This window comes from Haliotis asinina, chromosome 12, assembly GCF_037392515.1.
Source record: "Haliotis asinina isolate JCU_RB_2024 chromosome 12, JCU_Hal_asi_v2, whole genome shotgun sequence".
NCBI lineage: Eukaryota > Metazoa > Mollusca > Gastropoda > Lepetellida > Haliotidae > Haliotis > Haliotis asinina.
The window spans coordinates 13,511,950-13,530,714 of NC_090291.1; the positions used below are offsets into that span (position 1 = coordinate 13,511,950).

Here is an 18,765-nt window from a genome sequence, read left to right on the forward strand (position 1 = left end):
TGCGTGACGATGTCGATAATTAATTGATAAATTATAGATAACGTTGTGTTGTGGCCTGTATCAGATGTGATGTTTTCTAATCCATGTGTTATTTTTAGTACAGAATCGTTATGAATTGTTCTACCTTTTATTATCCTTATATTCATCGGTATGAAAGTTGTTTTAGATGGTGTGGAATTGGGAATTCATCTTTGAACGAAAGTTGTCTTGTGAAATGAAAGTCATGATAGCCAGTTCCCATTTTACTTTCATGTAGTTTCAGTTGTACTCAGGTTTATTGTGCACTTAGATATATGTTGATCAATATGCGTGTTTCTCGTTACCTACTCTGAGACAAATTCTTGTACGTGTTTCTCTATCTGCCAGAGGTGGTTGAGGGGTATCCCTGAGGTTAAAGCATTCGCTCGTCACGCCTTGTGCTCAGGTTCAATTCCCCATGTGGGTGGAATACGTGAAGCTGATTTCTGGTGTCACTTGCCTTGACATTGCTGGAATATTGCTAAAACCGGCGTAAAACCCCAACATCTCACTCACTTACTCACCCACTCTTTCTCTCACTCACTACAAGAGAAGCTTTCAGTTCATTTTGAAGACCACGTGGATCTGGTTTGTTGATGATAGTATTTTGTAGGTCACTGTCTAATACGATCACTCAACAGGGTATCACTCATTTATATCCTCATTTGTTCAGTCATGGTGTCGGGGGACACCAGTCTTCTATTTCCCTTTTATTTCACCACAAGGCTGCTTCTCCACTGTCCACTAGGGTATAATTCAGTGGCATGCTCACCTACTAATAGGCAGAAGCCACCTGTCCACTTCATCACTCACTCATTCACTCAGTCATGAAACCAATAATTCAAGCCAGGCACTCTTTCAGTCACTCATGACATTTCATTCAGGGTCTCACTCTGAAAAGCATTCAGAAACTCACTTGCTCATTCAGGCATTCAGTCAACCATTTATGTAGGGCTGCTCTCATTTTCAATTTCACTCTTTTATTTTGGATTTCACTCATAATCTGACCACGGAATCTATGACAAGCTACCCACTCGTCAGAATATTTAGTACTTATTTATTGTCATCACTCTCATTTGTTGTCTACAAGCACCTGCGCCTTTCTCCTTTCGAACCCTGTTACAGATTGTACACTTCCAACTTGACAGGCTGTGTAGGATGGACTCACGTTTCACTCAGCAAACACTTCTGCTGATGTTTGCAATTCAAACTTTTTCAAACTCTGATTGTAGTTGAGGTATTAGATCTTAAAAAGTAGATGAAATTAAATTTTAATACCATGATACTTTACTTTTGCATGTAAGTCAAGTGACTCTTGATTACTGCAGTCAACACTTAAACATTGCTTTAAATGATAAAGTTTTGAATTGAATTGAAAACCCCAGAAACCAATTACTAAAGATGACTAAAATTCTGATAAAAATTTATTAAAAAGCAAAAACCTTAGCTTTCTAATGGAGGTTGGTGAAATCTAATAAAGATTATTCAGAAATTCTGTTTAAGAAATTGCCAAAATAAGCAGTCAAACTTAATAGGTTTCTTCAAGATTGGTTCCATCTTTGGTGAGTTTCTGGATGATAATTATGTGCCAGCCAAGCTCCAAATGTGGTAGTCACACAGTAAGGATGAGGAAACGATTTCGTTGCAATTGAAAGATAACACATCAGTGGACTCTCTTGTCCAACCAATACTGTTGTTGTTATGAAACGTGCAGATTAAAATGAGTAAGTGTTACTTTGATTGGCTGTGTACAGCTGATGGAAGGGAAGGGTGATTCATGTCTGGTATTGTGTGTCTGTTATGTAATGAGTGTTCGACATGTTGTTGCAATAATCTGACAATTTACTAGTGCTGGTTTAGGAAATAGAGTTCGCTCTAGCACAGTGCAGTGAGGACAGTAGTCCAGGTGATGTGATGTTATAATAGTTCATGGCAAAACTATACTATATTACAAAACTTTTCCAAGATGCCAAATTAATACTTTCAAGGATAATTTTGATTGATCTCAGGCAGAAACAAATGACAGTGTCCGTGACCTAAATTAAGAATCCTCGCACAAGGCTAACAGACACACTGTTCCTTTGATGTGTCTGCTGCCCTACAGTAAAACTAACGTTACCAGACATAACAGATGATAAACAGTTTGATGATGGTTTACTTTCAGGTTAAATATCTTCTCAAATTTATTTCAGTTACATATGTGATTAATGTAAACCATATGGGGCAATATGAACATCGTATTTCTACCTCCAAAATAAGTTTGAATCAGCACATACCAGTCCTCCTGGATTCCGTGATTCCTCAGTTGCAGAAAAAATTGCGGAATTTACCTTTCCATCCAGAAAAACGTCTGGTCCATGGAAAACGCATTTTCTTGCAGAATCTGTACAGAATTTGACATTTTCTGCTGCAGAATTTGCTCATTTTAAAAACTGAGTTAAAACTGACTGGCAGTCGAAATGAAAAGAAGAGTTAATGTCAAAAGTATGATCGGTTACACACAAAACAAACTGACATATTTATTGTGACAACATTTTCAAAATAATCATTATTAAAGATACTTTATTAATAAATCAATTTTTAGGCATCTTTCAAATAATATTATATGAATTTGACACTGCAATCACGTTCTCAAAATCGATCGTTCTGTAAAGTGAAATTATTTCAGATTTAGTTTAAATATAAAATTGCTATTTGCATGAAACCAGAAGTTGTTTGTCTGCATCAAAGTTGCGAAACCTCAAACACAGAAAAAGGTGTGGATGCTTTGACATCAAACTTACTCAAGGTGTGATGTGTACTGTTGACTTAACTTTTTATATCTGTGCTTGAGAATTAAACTATGAAGGTCTGTATAATGTTTTTGTTGTTTTTTCCTAAATGTTTTAACTGAAGAAACTGACTAGTCAAGCGTCATTCCATGATTGCATTGTGGGGAGGTAACATTGCAAACGTTACTGTGTCATTAAAAATTTGTGAATCGAACTATGAGATGTTTTGTCCGTTGGAAAACATGAATGTAATGTTTCCATCAGTGATGTTGGCTGAGTGACGCAACTGTGCAAACCAAGAAACGGGATGCACTGGAGTTTACTGTAGCAGTCGATGGCAACTGACATGCACTGTGAAGTCGGTTTCATTGTAACGTAATGCAAAAGTGTTTGATTACTAGGGGACAGACTAGAATGGTGCAGTGATACTTAGGCATTCTGACGCATTGCAAAAAGGCTTATAAAGTATTGTCGGCACCTTTGATCTTTTGGCATATATCCTGCGATATGATACATCATGATGGTGACATTTTATTCACGATTGTATGTTGTCAACGGATGGTGCATTTAATCGGTAATATGATATAAATCCCATCATAAGGGTGGCAATGCCATACACATCACGACATTTAAACCTTTCATTCTTACACCAACTACAAAACACCAAGATTAAAACAAAAATAATGTTTAAATGAAAGAAACTTTCATTTGAAAAATAGTCACATTAGAGACTTTTTTTCAAAACAAGAACAAAATATGTAGAACATGATAGTGTTATAAACAGAAAACATAGATCAAAACCATCGTTTATGTCTGTACGCTGTCACTGCTGTCACATAATGGAATGAAATCTTTGCAGATCTTGAAAAATGGTATATCTTGACTGATATTGTGATTCAGCAATGTTCAAAGTTAAACAATGATGTATCATGGTCTATATGACAGTGTAAATCTTTGTATTGATTCATAGTATCAGCAGCCCATGGATTGATGCATCGATGTGTTTTAATGAATCATCACACCAAACATTAAGAATTATGTGCCTAAAGTTGAAAATAAATATGTGCAGTAGGTAACTAAATAAGTACATGGTTTGAATCTGAAAGCAAAAATAGGAGCGGTGGGGTAGCGTAGTGGTTCATGCTGAAGACCTTGGTTCGATTCCCCACATGGGTACAATATGTGAAGCCCATTTTCTGGTGTCCCGGCCGTGATATTGCTGGAATATTTCTAAAGTGGCGTAAAACTTGATTCACTCACTCACTCAGTCAAAGCAAAATGTTGGATAGGGGTGCATATTTACCTGAAATGAAGAATATTGTTGACAAATTGTTGCGAATTTTCTCAGATGTGTTTGTAACTGAGAACCAAATGGCCCACAGGTGAAATTTTTAGCTGAAAGACATACTTTGAATGGATGATGAAGACTGTTTGATCATCAGTGGTTGATGGGTTAGTGGTGGGTGGTTGATGGCTAGTGACTGATGTTCAGTGGTTAAAGATGAACGGTTGTCAGTGAATAATGGATAGTGATTCATTCATAGATGTATTATATGGTTGATGTCTAATGAGTGATGGTGTTGTCAGTGAATCCATGGTCGATTGTCAGCATTTCACTTTTTTATTTAGAATATCAATAAAACGGGTTGGGCAGTTGGGACTTTTAATGACACCTGTCAAACATAGCTCATCTTTTCTCACTTGTCTAAATATGCATTGCATATAATTGCAGTCATTCTGAATTTGTGATTGTAAGTTTTACCTCTTTTAACAAAATTGCTCCAGTCCAGTAGACACATTTACCTGGTAACACCAGGGATATTCAATTCGTTGTATGTGTAAAATTACATCTGGAACTTGCTGTATGTGTAACTCAGTGAAAAGTGTGTCATCGTATCCCAGATTTGCCTCAGTTTGTTTGAGGGGCTTCACTTCTGTACTAATACAGTGGGAGCTGTCAAACCCAGCAGCTGTGTAATCCAGCAAGTTGCTAATACTAGTATCAAATTTCAGTCCTGTCCCTGGCTTTTACATTTATCTTCATTTAAAAGCTTTGTAAACCAGCAGCTGTCATTTCTATTTTCTCTGCATGAATTGAGCTGCCCAAATATATGTTTTACAGTTCATGGCAAGCAATCGGCCAGATGTGTATTGTCACCAATTTATCCCCCTTTGAGCACCCGTGTTGAATGTGTTTATGTATGAGGTGTTGTCGGAGCTATAAATTATTTTTTTAGGAAAAGATTGTCACAGCAGTAGAGTGTCATGTCATGCCCCTGGAGACTTCAGATGTTTATACGTAAACAACCTCCAGGGGCATGACTTATGACATTCTTCTGCATTGACAATCTTTTCTTGAAAAACACATTTATAGTCCCGACAACACCTTATTTCCTAAACACATTCAACAAGGGTGGTCAGAGGTGGATAATTATAAAAATGAAATAGCTGGAACTAAAAACAAAACTCATCAAGACAGGTGCTCCTTACAGTGACGCCATGTTTAGATGTGTGAGTTTCAGGACGCGCCCGACAAGTCACGGAACGGAGTTGAGAAATCTCCAAAGATGGCCGAGTGTGTTTCAAGGATTACTGACTTTGCTTGCTATAGGGGGTTGTGTTTATGTTAAAAAGGCTAAACTATGGATATTGCTACAATTGTTTTGCGAGTGGGCTGTGTTTGTTTACATTTGAGATGCAATTCCTTCAAATTTGCCTTAATTCCTTCAATTACTTAGGGAGGCCTGAAAGTAGTGAAAGCACAGCTTCCAATATTCCACCAAAGTCATGCTAACATGTTGATGTATAACTGAAATAAGAGGCGATTAACGGGATCGGGTGGTCAACCTCGCTGACTTGGTTGTCATCGGTTCCAAATTGCACAGATCGATGCTCATGTTGTTGATGACTGGATTATCTTGTCCAGAGTCAATTATTTACAGCCTGCAGGCATATAGCTGGAATACTGCAGAGTGCAGCAAAAAAGATAAAAAATAAAACAAAACCTGCTCACTCATTCACTGTTCCATATGTGTACCAGTCCTAAATGCTATTCCTTCTAATCTGTGTCAATTATTTCAACACAAACTATCTTTGTTTTTTCTTTGATTTAATGACTTTCTTCTATTGTATTTTCAGTTCACTGTAACACCAGTTCAAAATGATCTCAGTCCGACATCACCAAACCAGAACCAGAATGATCTCCAGATTCCACAAATACGGATTCCTATCTACAACTCGAACCGGAATGAGTATCAAAGGTCACCAAGGTTATCCAGGGCTCCACGCTCCCCACGAATTCCTCGGTCCCCAAAACTGCCTAAACTTAGCCCAGTCCATGCAAGTAACAAAAACGGACCTCAGACTCCTTTTACCCAGTTCGACTTTGCCGACAGCGAAACAGAACCGACGGACACCTTGACTCAAAACAGTATTACAGCACTCCTGTCTTCCAAGTTTAAAGTAAGTACTAAGTAAATTTACTAGTGAATGGTTAAAATAGTCTTCAGCAACCCATTCTTGTCATAAGATGTGCCTATGAGGATTGAGTTGTCAGAATCACATCCAATTCTTGTGCAGATCAGTACTCATGATGTCAGTCACTGGATTGTCTGGCTCAGACATGATGCTTTTATAGAACAAGTCAAATAGATGGAAAAGATTTTGAGTGCGGCGTTAAGGAGCGAACTATCAAACATATGTGCATTTATCATCCAGAATTGTGCCTCTTGGGAGATATCGCTTGTGTGAAATCATGTGAGATCTCCTAGGAGATATCATCTTGACAGTAGATTTTGTACAATGCCCTGACAATGCTACAATGAAAGTAAGTCTAAAGGTAGTACAGTGTTGAGAGATATACATTTTTCATCGGAAATTAATAAAGAATGATTTTTGATGATAAATAGAATCCCACCCTTGTGTCTACTGATATCAGTTATATCAACACTTGTTAATAAAGGTAAAAGTATCTTTGGTAAGCCTTGTGTATATGTAACTTTGTCAACTCGTGTTCAGAGAATTGATATCAGTAGACATGAGGGTAAGATTCTCAAAGTGCACACTTTTTGTAAGTATATTTTGTATTTCAGTATGAGCCTTGTGCCATACAACTTTGAGAAATAGCTACCATTAATTAAATATTGGGTTTGATCACACTATTCAATGATTCAACTTTTATCTTATTATTTCTCATTCCACCAACTATACAAGTTTTAATGGAGGCAGGTGAAGCATTCAAGAGTGACGTCCATTTTGTCCGTACTTTGAAATGTGTAAAGATTTGCGGATTCCTAAATATGTGGATGGATAGGTTTATAATTTTCAACAAGGCTTGAAGGTTTGAACTTTAGTTGGTTTGTATTGATATGTTTCCTATTTAAAGATGCTGGTTAGATTCTCTGTATAACACCATTTCCAGCATGCATCATTTAAGAAATGAATTCCGAATTTTGAATGCCTTTTGGACCCTCCTAGCAAAAGTTTTCCTTAAATTTTTTCCTTTTGATTCTGACAGAGCCCAATTCCTTAAAGAAAAATGCCCCCTTTGGGAATAGTTGTGGAACCTTTAAACCACAAAGTCAATTTTTCATGATGACACTTTCAAAAATTTGTTATTATAGCACTGGGTGAAGTTGATTGTTATCTGTCAAAAGTTTGTAACTAGCATTGCTGGGAAATACGTTGCTTTCAAAAGGGATGTACAAAATTGATTTAAGTAATTCAATTTCATCGGCTGATATTATTACTAGTCAATCACGGTGATGGCTCTCCATAAAGTAACAATCTTTAATTTCAGACATAAAGTTCTGCAATTTACAAATTTCATCGAAAACGTCAAGATTTTAACCCTCAGGAGATAAACGTTCTGTATTCTGTGTTTTCTATAACATACAGCATATTTTTAAATCTGTTGAATTGAATTTGAAACAAAATGCAAAATTCCATTTTAAGACCTTTATAGAAAATACTGCTATATTCCTGGATGTTCAAGCATTTGTGATCTTGGGTCCAAACAGAACAAGGATTAAATTTGGCAAATCTTGGACTTGAATTCTTCATCAGTTGATCCTGACCAGGATAAGGGACACAACTCTAACAGACATTTGCAACAACTCGCATGCATACATGTACTTCGTCGATAAAGAACTGCTGGATGAGCATGAACCACACAGTCTTTCAAACCTCAGATGTTGTTCACCAAGAAATTCCACACATACCAAACTCTGTTGTCAAGGACTTCATGTTCGCCATGTCATTCAGGCCCAATCATTTCATGCCAAATTTGCCAATTTCACACTCATCACATAAGTGTATTTTGGGATTAGTAAAGTGACAAACACATAATCAGATAATTATCAACAAAAATGTATAAAGAATCTAACAACTAATCTTTTGTTATGGACATTTTTGTACATGAGTCAATAAAAGTACAGACCATGAAGGCTAGCTTGCATGTTACATCAACATGTGTCAACATGTTTCATATCAGAAGATTCATGAAGGGTGTGATTGTTTTTTTCGCTACCTTGTCAGTTAAGCCTTGTTTCTCTTTGATGCTGCATTGACAGATCAAAGCACTGACTGATCCAGTGATAAAGTACACTTTTTGATGTACGTCATGATAGGTTCACATCATAACGCTGTCCAGATTACCTCAGTTCTCTTTGTTCTTTTGTTATTGTTTTTTTCTTTGTTTGTTTTGGGATTGGATATTCCACCTATATCACGACGGTCTGTAGATAATCCAAATCCAGTGCAGACAATCCAGTGATTGATTTAATGGTTGATTTTCACAAGTGTGATATTAAGATACGTTAACCAAGTCAACAAGCCTGCTCCCCCAGGCCTTGTAGGCACCTCTTACAGCAATTTTGGCCATCTCTAAACATGGCGTAAACAATCCCTTGAGAGATTGGTAAGTACAGCCACACCTGTTCCATCCTCGATATCTCCAGGGTATACGTTCCAATAAGTCCTGCTATACCCTGGACACATTTACGGGTCAGCCTGAAAATTTTGTTATCTCCCTTTGCTGGCTCTACATTCTCACAGTAGCCAATCAGCTAGGCCGCCGTTATGGCCAAGCTTGGCAGTGTCAACAAAGGTAGCGGTCGCAAGTGCGAAGGTTTGCGAACGATTTCTTGGGAAATCATACAGACAAATTTATAGGTCCGAAACATTAAAAGCATATAAGCAAGGACTCCTTATAGCTCTTTCAGAGCACCTCTGCGTGGTTTGTGTTACCAACAGTAATCGGTTAGATAATTTAAAAAGCGAAAGTTTAGAGTTCAAGTAATTCAGTTTCATCGGCTGATATTATTACTAGTCAATCACGGTGATGGCTCTCCATAAAGTAACAATCTTTAATTTCAGACATAAAGTTCTGTAATTTACAAATTTCATCAAAGACGTCAAGATTTTAACCCTCAGGAGATAAACATTCTGTATTCTGTGTTTTATGTATGGAGTTATAACATACAGCATATTTTTAAATCTGTTGAATTGAATTTGAAACAAAATGCAAAATTCCATTTTAAGACCTTTATAGAAAATACTGTACAAATTTACAGACAAATTTATAGGTCCGAAACATTAAAAGCATATAACCAAGGACTCCTTATAGCTCTTTCAGAGAACCTCTGCGTGGTTTGTGTTACCAACCTTAATCTGTTAGATAATTTAAAAAGCGAAAGGACCCGTGAAGGTCCCAGGGTAGAATAGGCCTTCAGCAACCCATGTTTATCATAAAAGGCGACTGTGCTTGTCGTAAGATGCGACTAACGGGATCGGGTGGTCAGGCTCGCTGACTTGGTTGACACATGTCACCGGTTCCCAATTGCGCAGATTGATGCTCATGCTTTTGACCACTGGATGGTCTGGTCCAGACTCGATTACTTACAGATCGCCGCCATATAGCTGGAATGTTACTGAGTGCGGCGTAAAACTAAATTCACTCACTCACTCACTCACGAAAAAGCGATAGTTGTGATTGGTTCGCTCAACTTTTCAGTGTATACACCTGATTGGATAAAAAGCCAGTAAAAAGGGAGGTAATAAATTTATCAGGCAGAGCCATAGATGCGTTAAGGGTATAGTGGAGACTTGTCGGAATGTATACCCTGGAGATATCAAGGATGCACCTGTTCCTCAGACAAGGCATTTAGCACCATATAGCAGTCTGAACAAAACCAACGCTGTTGCTCTTTCTCTGCCATGGTTGTCTAACAACAATGCAGTATCATACCCCAGGCCATCAACTTACATCAGTCATGGCATCAAGTAGTCTGTGCCTGATCCTAGAGAATCAATAAAAAAGAGAGCCAAACTCATGTCTCAAACGATTTGGCAGATCGAGGATAATGCACCAGCTCAAGAAAATGAAGAATGCTTCCAGGTTCCTTTTGGGTTATGTTTTAAAATATTTTGGCACATATATATTCAGATAACTACATTACAGGGACTAAATGTCAGTCTACCTATCATGATGTGCAAGGAACTTGGTATGCATGCTATTTCACGGCTTGCCATTGATGCAGCCTGCTAATGGTAGTGGTGGAACAAAGTTGAAGCATTTATTACAGAAAACACCTCAACATCATAACTGTGACTCCGAAACACTTTAGTTTTTCCTACAAGATCATGTTAGCTTGGTCCCAGAATGCACTTTTGGAAAGTTTCGATGTGATTAAATTGAAATAAATCACTGTGAAAACTGAAATTTAAAACCTTTATGATACTGCAGTGAGTTATGCATGATTACACATTGAATGGGTAATAAAGTGGAACGTATCTGACTATAAACTAACCATTTCAGTGATGTTTTGTTACGTTTAAAACATATTTTGTCTCCTGATGTTATGGTAAGTGCAATTAAGTAGAATAGTGCATCAGTTTGCCGTGTTTGAGGATTTTCAGTTGTAGGCTCTGTTTGTTACAGATGTCTCTTAAACTGCTTACCAACAAAAATGCAAGGTTCAGTTTAAATTCAGCATCATAGAAAAGCGACCTTATGCCTTAATGATAATTGCTGAGTATGGCATACCTCCCCCTTTCCAGTGTGCTTGTCATAAGAAGTGACTAAGAGGATCAAGCTGGGCTCGCTGACCTGGTCGACACATGTCATCATATCCTAAATTGTGTAGAATGATGTTCACGCTGTTGATCACTGGATTGTCTGGTCCAAACTTGGTTATTAACAGATTGCTGCCATATAACTGGAATGTTGCCAACTGTGGCGTAAAATTAAACTCACTCACTCACCCTTTGAAAAACTCTCTTTTTTGTTGTATCTGGTGTTAAAGAATCACCTATGGTCGAATGATTAGTTGTGAATGTATTTTCAGTCAGTGATATAATAGCAGCATATTTTGCTAGGATTAATTTGTTAAGTAAACAAAAGTTAATGTGTGTAATGGATTAGTTACTTCAATCAGTAGATAACCAATTATATACAGATAAGCAAAAGAAATGCAAATGTTTTAATTTTTTTTTTGTCAAGGTTTCAATTAGAAGACAAAAAACATGGACACTTACTTTATGAGATTTAAATTTTTCAAAACTTGAATTTCTTTTGCTGTACAATATGTACTGGGTTTCATTTCTTTGCATGACAGAGAGTGCCCTGCTACAAACATATATATTTCAAATGCACATGCAATAAAAGTGATATCTAACAGGGATTCATTTCGCAAGCATGTATCACTCACTCATATGACATCTCCTATGGAGTGTGAAAGTGGTTGGTTTTACTCTGCCCAGAGCAATATGCCACCTGTCCGCCTATGAGGGAAATGATGTCGAGGTCATCTTCGTGCCCAGAAATGATCCCCTTGCATCTTTGAGCAGTGTCCAGTAACACCAAACTGAGATCGTTCGCTGAGCTTTGAATGTCAGGTTTCGAAAACAATTAAGTTTCATTTTTTTACTACAATGAGTCCGTTCGTTTCTATCTGCCAAAGAAAATCAGTACCGAGCACGGGCATTATATATCAGGAACAGAGGTATTAAAAAGCCACAACAACATAATTGCATGGCATTACTATTGTGCATTCAGGAATCCTCAATTACATTTTTTATTGAATACAGAAACAAGTGCCTTCTTGTAACAAGACTGAAGATTCACTTGTAACACAAAACTAATTTTGAAGTTTTCTTCACGCAGTTCTGATGTATAAAATAGGGCTGACTATTGAATAGATCAGTTAGATCAGTAATCATTAATTAAATATTGATCAATTAATGTAAATATTGGAGAGGAAAGTTTGAGAAAAATTGTCCACGAAATTCTAAAGATTTGAATATATTTCAAACCACAAGTGAGCAGTGAAATGCTTATGCATGGATTACTAACAATACAGAAACCTAATTATGATTTAAAAGCAGTTTAAATAATTTAAATAATGTGAATTTTGTGTATTGAGTAAATTCAAACTTTATTCTATCTTAAAAGTTTATGTATGACAACACGTTTTTCATGTAACAATAATCATCAATATTTCATCCAGTCGACAATATTCTGATTCTGATCTCTTTAGCTAGCCCTGGTACAAAATGAATGGTATCTAACAACACAATGGCATTGGCAACCTAGATTTGAATGTGAGCACATCTACTCCACTGTCCCTGGCACCAGAGGGATGGGAACATATTTTATTGACATTACTTGCAGCAATTCTCCTGACATGTATACAAGAGGCTTATCTAGGGATGGGCTGTTATTACAGAACTGTATCTATCACAGATACACCAATGCCCCCTCCAGTGTTGTGTAAATCAGTGTAATGTTAGTACCTCAACAGATATGTCTTGCTTATTACTTATCAATAGTTGCTCCTGTTGGGATTCTTTGGGGTTGGTGCTGGGGCAGGTCCAAATTTTCTTCCCGTGTACCCAATACCCTATTACCCTAACCTACCCGGATACCTAATATGTTGATTCCTGACGTCATATTCGTTAGAAATGGCAATAAATTCTTCACTTGGAGGCTAAAATTTTGAGTTTTTCTATGTCTTAATCATGTGTTATATTCAAAACAGGTGAATGTAAAACCTTTTAAGAGAGTAACTTAATACATTGTGTAATCTGTTAGTCACATGATCCAGCTCATTACCATGACACCTTCCAGGTGTCCAGATTACCTGTCTAAGCTCTGTGGGGTTAGTATTGTTTAAGGAGACGAGTGAATGGGGACTGAGATTTGGTGATTTGGTTGACTGATGTCACTGTATGACACAGAACTTTGCTCACAATATGAATCACTGGAATGTATAGTCTAGAGTAACTTATTAACAGGTCACCTTCTGTTTGTTTTTTTTGAGATCCATGAAAATCCAGTAAAATCTTCAGTAACCCATGCTTGTCGTAAGAGGTGACTAACATGATCTGCTGACTTGGTTTACACATATCGTATCTCAGGTGCATGGTATGAATCTCATGATTTTTATCACTGGAATGTTTGGTCCAGTCTTGATTATTTACAGACCAAAAGTGAACACTGTAACCAATACACAACCACACCACCCCTGCAGGTATCAGATGTTTACAGTGGAACTGACATGTCTTCTGGTGATGACAAACAGAAAACTTTAGATTTGAACCCATGTTCTAGGTTTCTGCACAGTGGATGGTTCAACCTGAAACCACTGGACCACCTGTACTCCCATAGAGATAATTAATAAAGAATGGGGTACATCGAAAACCTGAATCGTGCTACGCATTGCTAATATGCCCGTCAAGATGTGGCTTAATTAGAATTGGTTGTCAGTAACCAATGCATGGACTGAATGGTGACTAAAGGGATTAGGTGATGGGTAAATATAATGAGACCAGCATTTTCAGCCATGACATGGTTGACAAATGTCATCGTATCCGAATTGTGAAGATCGATGCACATGATACCGATCACTGGATTGTGTGGTCCAGACACAATTATTTACAGATCACTGTCATATAGATGGAATGCTGCTGAGTGTGGCATGAAATGACAAACCGACTTTACGTCAGTACTGACTGACATCTAGAGATTGCTTTTACAAGAAAGGCATTTGCAATGCTGAAAAATATCTCATTTTCCTTCAAAAAGTGTTTTTTATCAAACAGGGACAGTGAAAATTGTGTCAAATATCTTAAAGGCACACTAGACTTCTTTTAAAAAAAATCAATATTGCATTTCTCACGTTAATACTAACAATTGGATCCCAGCAAAGCTACCATATGATTTATTCCAAAAATTTCGTATTGAGATTACAGCATGAAATTAAAATGTTTGAATGATTTTATGCAACACTGCATTAAATCCACTAACCATCTCACCCTCTACCAACCGAACTTTATTTCAAACGAACTCCATAGAGTCACGTCCCTTTGAATGCTCTTTATGAATATCCTATGGTGCAACTTGAGATTGAGGCCAGTTCGGCAAAGACTGACAACACCACTTGCGACAGTCTTTGACATTCAGAGCAATTGTTTACATTTCCATACATGGCAATTGTTACCTGGGGCCCATTTCACAAAGCCCTCTTACCGGTCAAACCTCGTAAAGCAGGTTGTAGATCACCTCTTACTTTTTTAGCCCATTTCACAAAGACCTCGTACATTTACACTGTCAAAAACTGTCAAACAGCCCAAAATTTAGGACCCCGATTGACCTGTCATAAAAGCTTTAGGAGGTCGTAAACACTACTCAGTACAAAGATGGTGTCAACGATTATGGTACTGCAAGTGATTAAAACATGCCAACTTTTAAAGCCTGAGAAATTTTGAGACAGTTCGAATGTTGACATGATGTTGAGATATAGATTTCCCAGGCATGTTGTTTTCCAACTATGTAGAACGTTAGAGACCCACCATTTTTGACACAACACGAAATCATAATTCACAGCATTATTTGATGTACAGTATGATTTCAAATGTGAAAATCGGTCAATTACTATGGCTGTTTAATTTGAAAAATAAGATGCTGTCAGTCACTGATATAAGTTTTTCAGGATATTACCATTGAAAAATCTGAAACGCTGATGATGATCACAGAATTGGTTGGGATGCTTTCGAAAATATAGTCACACGAACTCCTAAGTGCACTTTCCGCCATATTGGATAGTGTTTACAAAATCTCTTGTCGCGAAGGCCGGTATTGAGACGCCTATTACATCACGAATATTCCATAGTTAGCTGCGACAAATGCATCAGTGAATTCCCCATACCTGTTAAGCGGATATTACATTTGGTCTTTGCCACCAATACCAAGAGTCTAGATAAAATGAAGCGAAACATATTGGGTGTGAAAACAAAGACTGCACTAGTTCCAAATGTAAACAAACAAAAACTCCGATTTTACAGTGTGTAGCAGTTTATAAAAAAAATTCGGGCATCCAGTCGGCTGTTCATTGCTTTGAATGGCTCAATATGTATGTATGGAAAGAGTATCATAGCAGGAAAGAGGAAATTGAAATTGAAATTAAATATAATGCAAAGTCTTGACACTTGATAAGTCAAAATTCCCGTGCAAAACACAGATAGTCAGAGTCACTGTGATTACTTGCATATCATATTTATGTTCAAATGATCCCTGAATCAAGAGAAGAGTCCTCGCAAATCCTGTGCACCCTTCCTTGTCAGCGATGTCGCCATTTTGCAAGAAATCGGTCATCGGATGTGATGTCATACGTCAACACTGTTGTACATATTAGGCAATTTCTTTGAGGTGAAGGTCGGGTGAACAAGAGTAAACAGAAAAGTTTCCGATTACACTTTCAATAATATGATGTATATTTTGCGCATGGTTCACATATTTTTGCATGAAGCCAATTTCAGTATCATCCTTTATCCTTGTTATGTGTCACAACATACGTGGATATAGGGTATACGTTTTCATTCTTTGAAAGGTTTTGATTGATTGAAAAAATGTTACGAAAGAAGGTTACACATTTAGAGTAGCGGACCATATTTAAACCTTTACACAAGTGTTCGGACTAATATTGCAGTTTCTATTTGGAAAAAAAACTTTGGGAATAACAAGATACGCAGTTGCCTGTTTGGTCTAGGTGTATGCATTGCTGTGCAACAAGGTACCTCTTAAACGATGTACGACATGGATTTAGGACCCCTTGGTACACCATGGATACGATGTCTTTGTGAAACGGTCGTAAAGGAGGTCAGAAGAAGGTCGTAAACAAGGTCGTATTGGCTACGACCTCCTAAATTTAGGAGGCTTTTGTGAAACACAGCCATGTTTTGAAGCTGTTTGCCTTTAAGTTTCAGTTTGTGATTTCAGACAAGTCATAAGTTTATTGTATCAACAAGAAGCTAATGCTCCATAGACGAAAAATATTGTCAAAAAAGCAGGACTTTATGCCTTTAAACTTGATTGACTTTCATTCTAAATTTTCTCTGAAAGACATTTAAACTTGGTTTTCTCCGTATCTGAAATTAGGAAATTTGTTATATCATGTTGACTGTATTAAGTGTTTTGTTCCAGTACATGTCCATGAACAAACTTAATATTTGAACCAGTGTTTGAGTAATCATTGAGCACCCTACAAAGACTTAAAATTTATGACAGTCAATATTTCCGTGTGTGTATTGCATATTTGTTTGGAGACCAGTTTTATGCAGTTTCTGTGTAATTATTATAAAAAAGGTTGTGTATTGTCAATGTTTTAACTCAATTTGTTCCCTACCTTTCAATCTCTGACACCAAATTTAACTTTCTGTTTGTGATTTCAATAAGTGCTCCCATTTATCAATTTTCTTTGTGCCCCTGGAGAAAATTGATGTGAAGGTGGGATTTATGAAAAATAGTTCTTAATGACAACTAATGGGCAAAACATATTGTACCCTTTCTTTCCTTTAATAATGAGGAATGTTTTTGATCCAAATTAATGCTCTCAAAATGGAATCCTGAATATGAGAGTTCTGTTGTGTTTTCTTGACAATTTAACCAGAAACTGCTGACATCAGAAGCAAGGAAACAAATCAATGCATGCTTGTATAATTGGATATTGCCTGAAAATTCCTGTTGATATGGTCGATGAGGTAGCCTAGTAGTTCAAAATGTCTGCTGATAACACCAAAGACCTGGGCTTGATACTATATGTGAAGCCCATTTCTGGTGTCTTGGTATGATACTGTGGGAGTGTTGTTAAAAGCAACGTAAAACCACACTCACTCACTCACTTTGATATTTAAATGGCTACTTGTTTGTAGTAATTTTGTAGCAAATGGAACTTAACTACTAGCATCTTAGGGACATGTCTTTTAATTACTGACCGTAACAATTCTACATGCTTCTATGACCATTTTCAGTTTTTTGTAAAGAACTGCTGCTCCTAGCACACATTTTAGCTCTCTTGAATGTCAGTTACAGGAATCTGTGAAATACTGGTATTGTTCACTCTAACCCAATGTAATAACCACTGTTTTGATCTAAAATAGTTAAAGCATGTTGACCCCCCATATTGCATCCCCATGAAATATCATACACTTTCATGTTGTACATTTACAGAAAGGCTAATGGTAACCATAGCAGTTCAACAAAGGCTGCTGCACCATTGAAAATGTCAAATTTTGAGGCTGCAAAAACTTTGAAACATTGGTATGAACATTTACAGACATGTTTCAATTGCAATTCTGCGACTTTTGGTTCGTATAGCTAAATCACCTTTAGAATTTCAAAGTCCATAACCCAAAATGAAATTTTTGGTGCCATATTTTATCTATTCTTTTTTGAAGTCAATTTCAGTTAATATATTACTTAAATTCAGATCTAAAGAACTTTTAATAGGAGCTCTAGAATAAGCCTTTTTGGCACATTACTAATTCTTTGATTTTAACTGCAGTTTATTATGCGCATTTTGTGTAGATCTTCGGATTGCCTGGTCAAGACTTGAGTGTTTACAGACTGCTGCCATATTGCTGAAATAATGTTGAGTGTGATGTTAAACAAAAACCAATATTATGGACATTTTAAAATAGCATATACAGCAGCTGGCTTGGACCAAAAGAACTGTTTGATTTCGTTCCATCTGTCAGTTCATTGTAGCTTTTGTTCTTATTCTTTTGAACATCCCTGAAAAAGTTTGGAATTTTTGCGAACAGTTTATCCAGTTTTGAAATTGTGCTGATCTCATGGGCCAAACAGAAACAATACCACTTTAACCTTGGTTGTAAGATTTCGGAAGGCATAAATCCATGAAAGTGATTGAGTGAGTTTTGAATTTATACCGCTTTTAGCAATATTCCAGCATATTACAGCGGGAGACCCCACAAACCTTGCTTGACCCTAGAAAGTGAGCTTGAGGTGCCACAAATTTTAGGTGCTAGGATTAAACCCATCTTTGACCAGGTGTAAAAACCTTGGAGTCAACTTCATGTGCAAACTCTTTCATTGTTGTCACAAACCCAAGAGTACAGTACACAGCCCTGTGCACCTAAAAGAACTCATGAATCCATTGGTAAATGACCAGATAGTGGCCACAAGCATACATGCAAACACCTATTTGCAAGTACAGCAGGTACAGCAGGTACAGCACAAGGATAATGAAAGTGAGACCTGGTACAATGATGATCAGCAGGAGGTGTACTTCCCATTGGGAACTTGGCACTGAAACAGCCTCTGTCAAAAACAAGCTGCTGTTGTCAGGGGAGGGCATTGACACACTACACTCTTTGAAGTAACTGCTGACTCAATCACAAGTCTGTAGTCTATGCAAGCATTACATCAGGATGGAAAAATTCCAAAAGTACCAATTTGATCGATTGATGAGGGACAGATATGTGTTCCGAAGGTTGTCTGGGGTATCGAAATCTTCAAGGAAAAAGTGTCGGGTCAGTCATTGTGTTGAAATTAACTCTTCTTTGCATTATAATATATTATAATATTCATTAGCTTCAAGTTTCTCAAAATCTACATGAGTTTTTCTGGAATACGTGAGCATTTTCTTTCAAATATTTTGTGCATCAAATTCTTTTTGCA

General features: G+C 37.1%; 1 protein-coding gene across 2 annotated transcripts in view; it reads left to right on the top strand.

Moving 5' to 3' along the window:
• The window catches only part of LOC137258099 (H(+)/Cl(-) exchange transporter 7-like), a 144,632-nt gene that overhangs the window by 85,152 nt on the left and 40,715 nt on the right, over positions 1-18,765 (top strand). For both annotated transcript variants that reach the window (XM_067795659.1, XM_067795658.1), the window contains exon 2: positions 5,928-6,251. In XM_067795659.1, the coding sequence (XP_067651760.1) occupies positions 5,928-6,251 (324 nt within the window). The remainder of the gene's footprint in view (positions 1-5,927; positions 6,252-18,765) is intronic.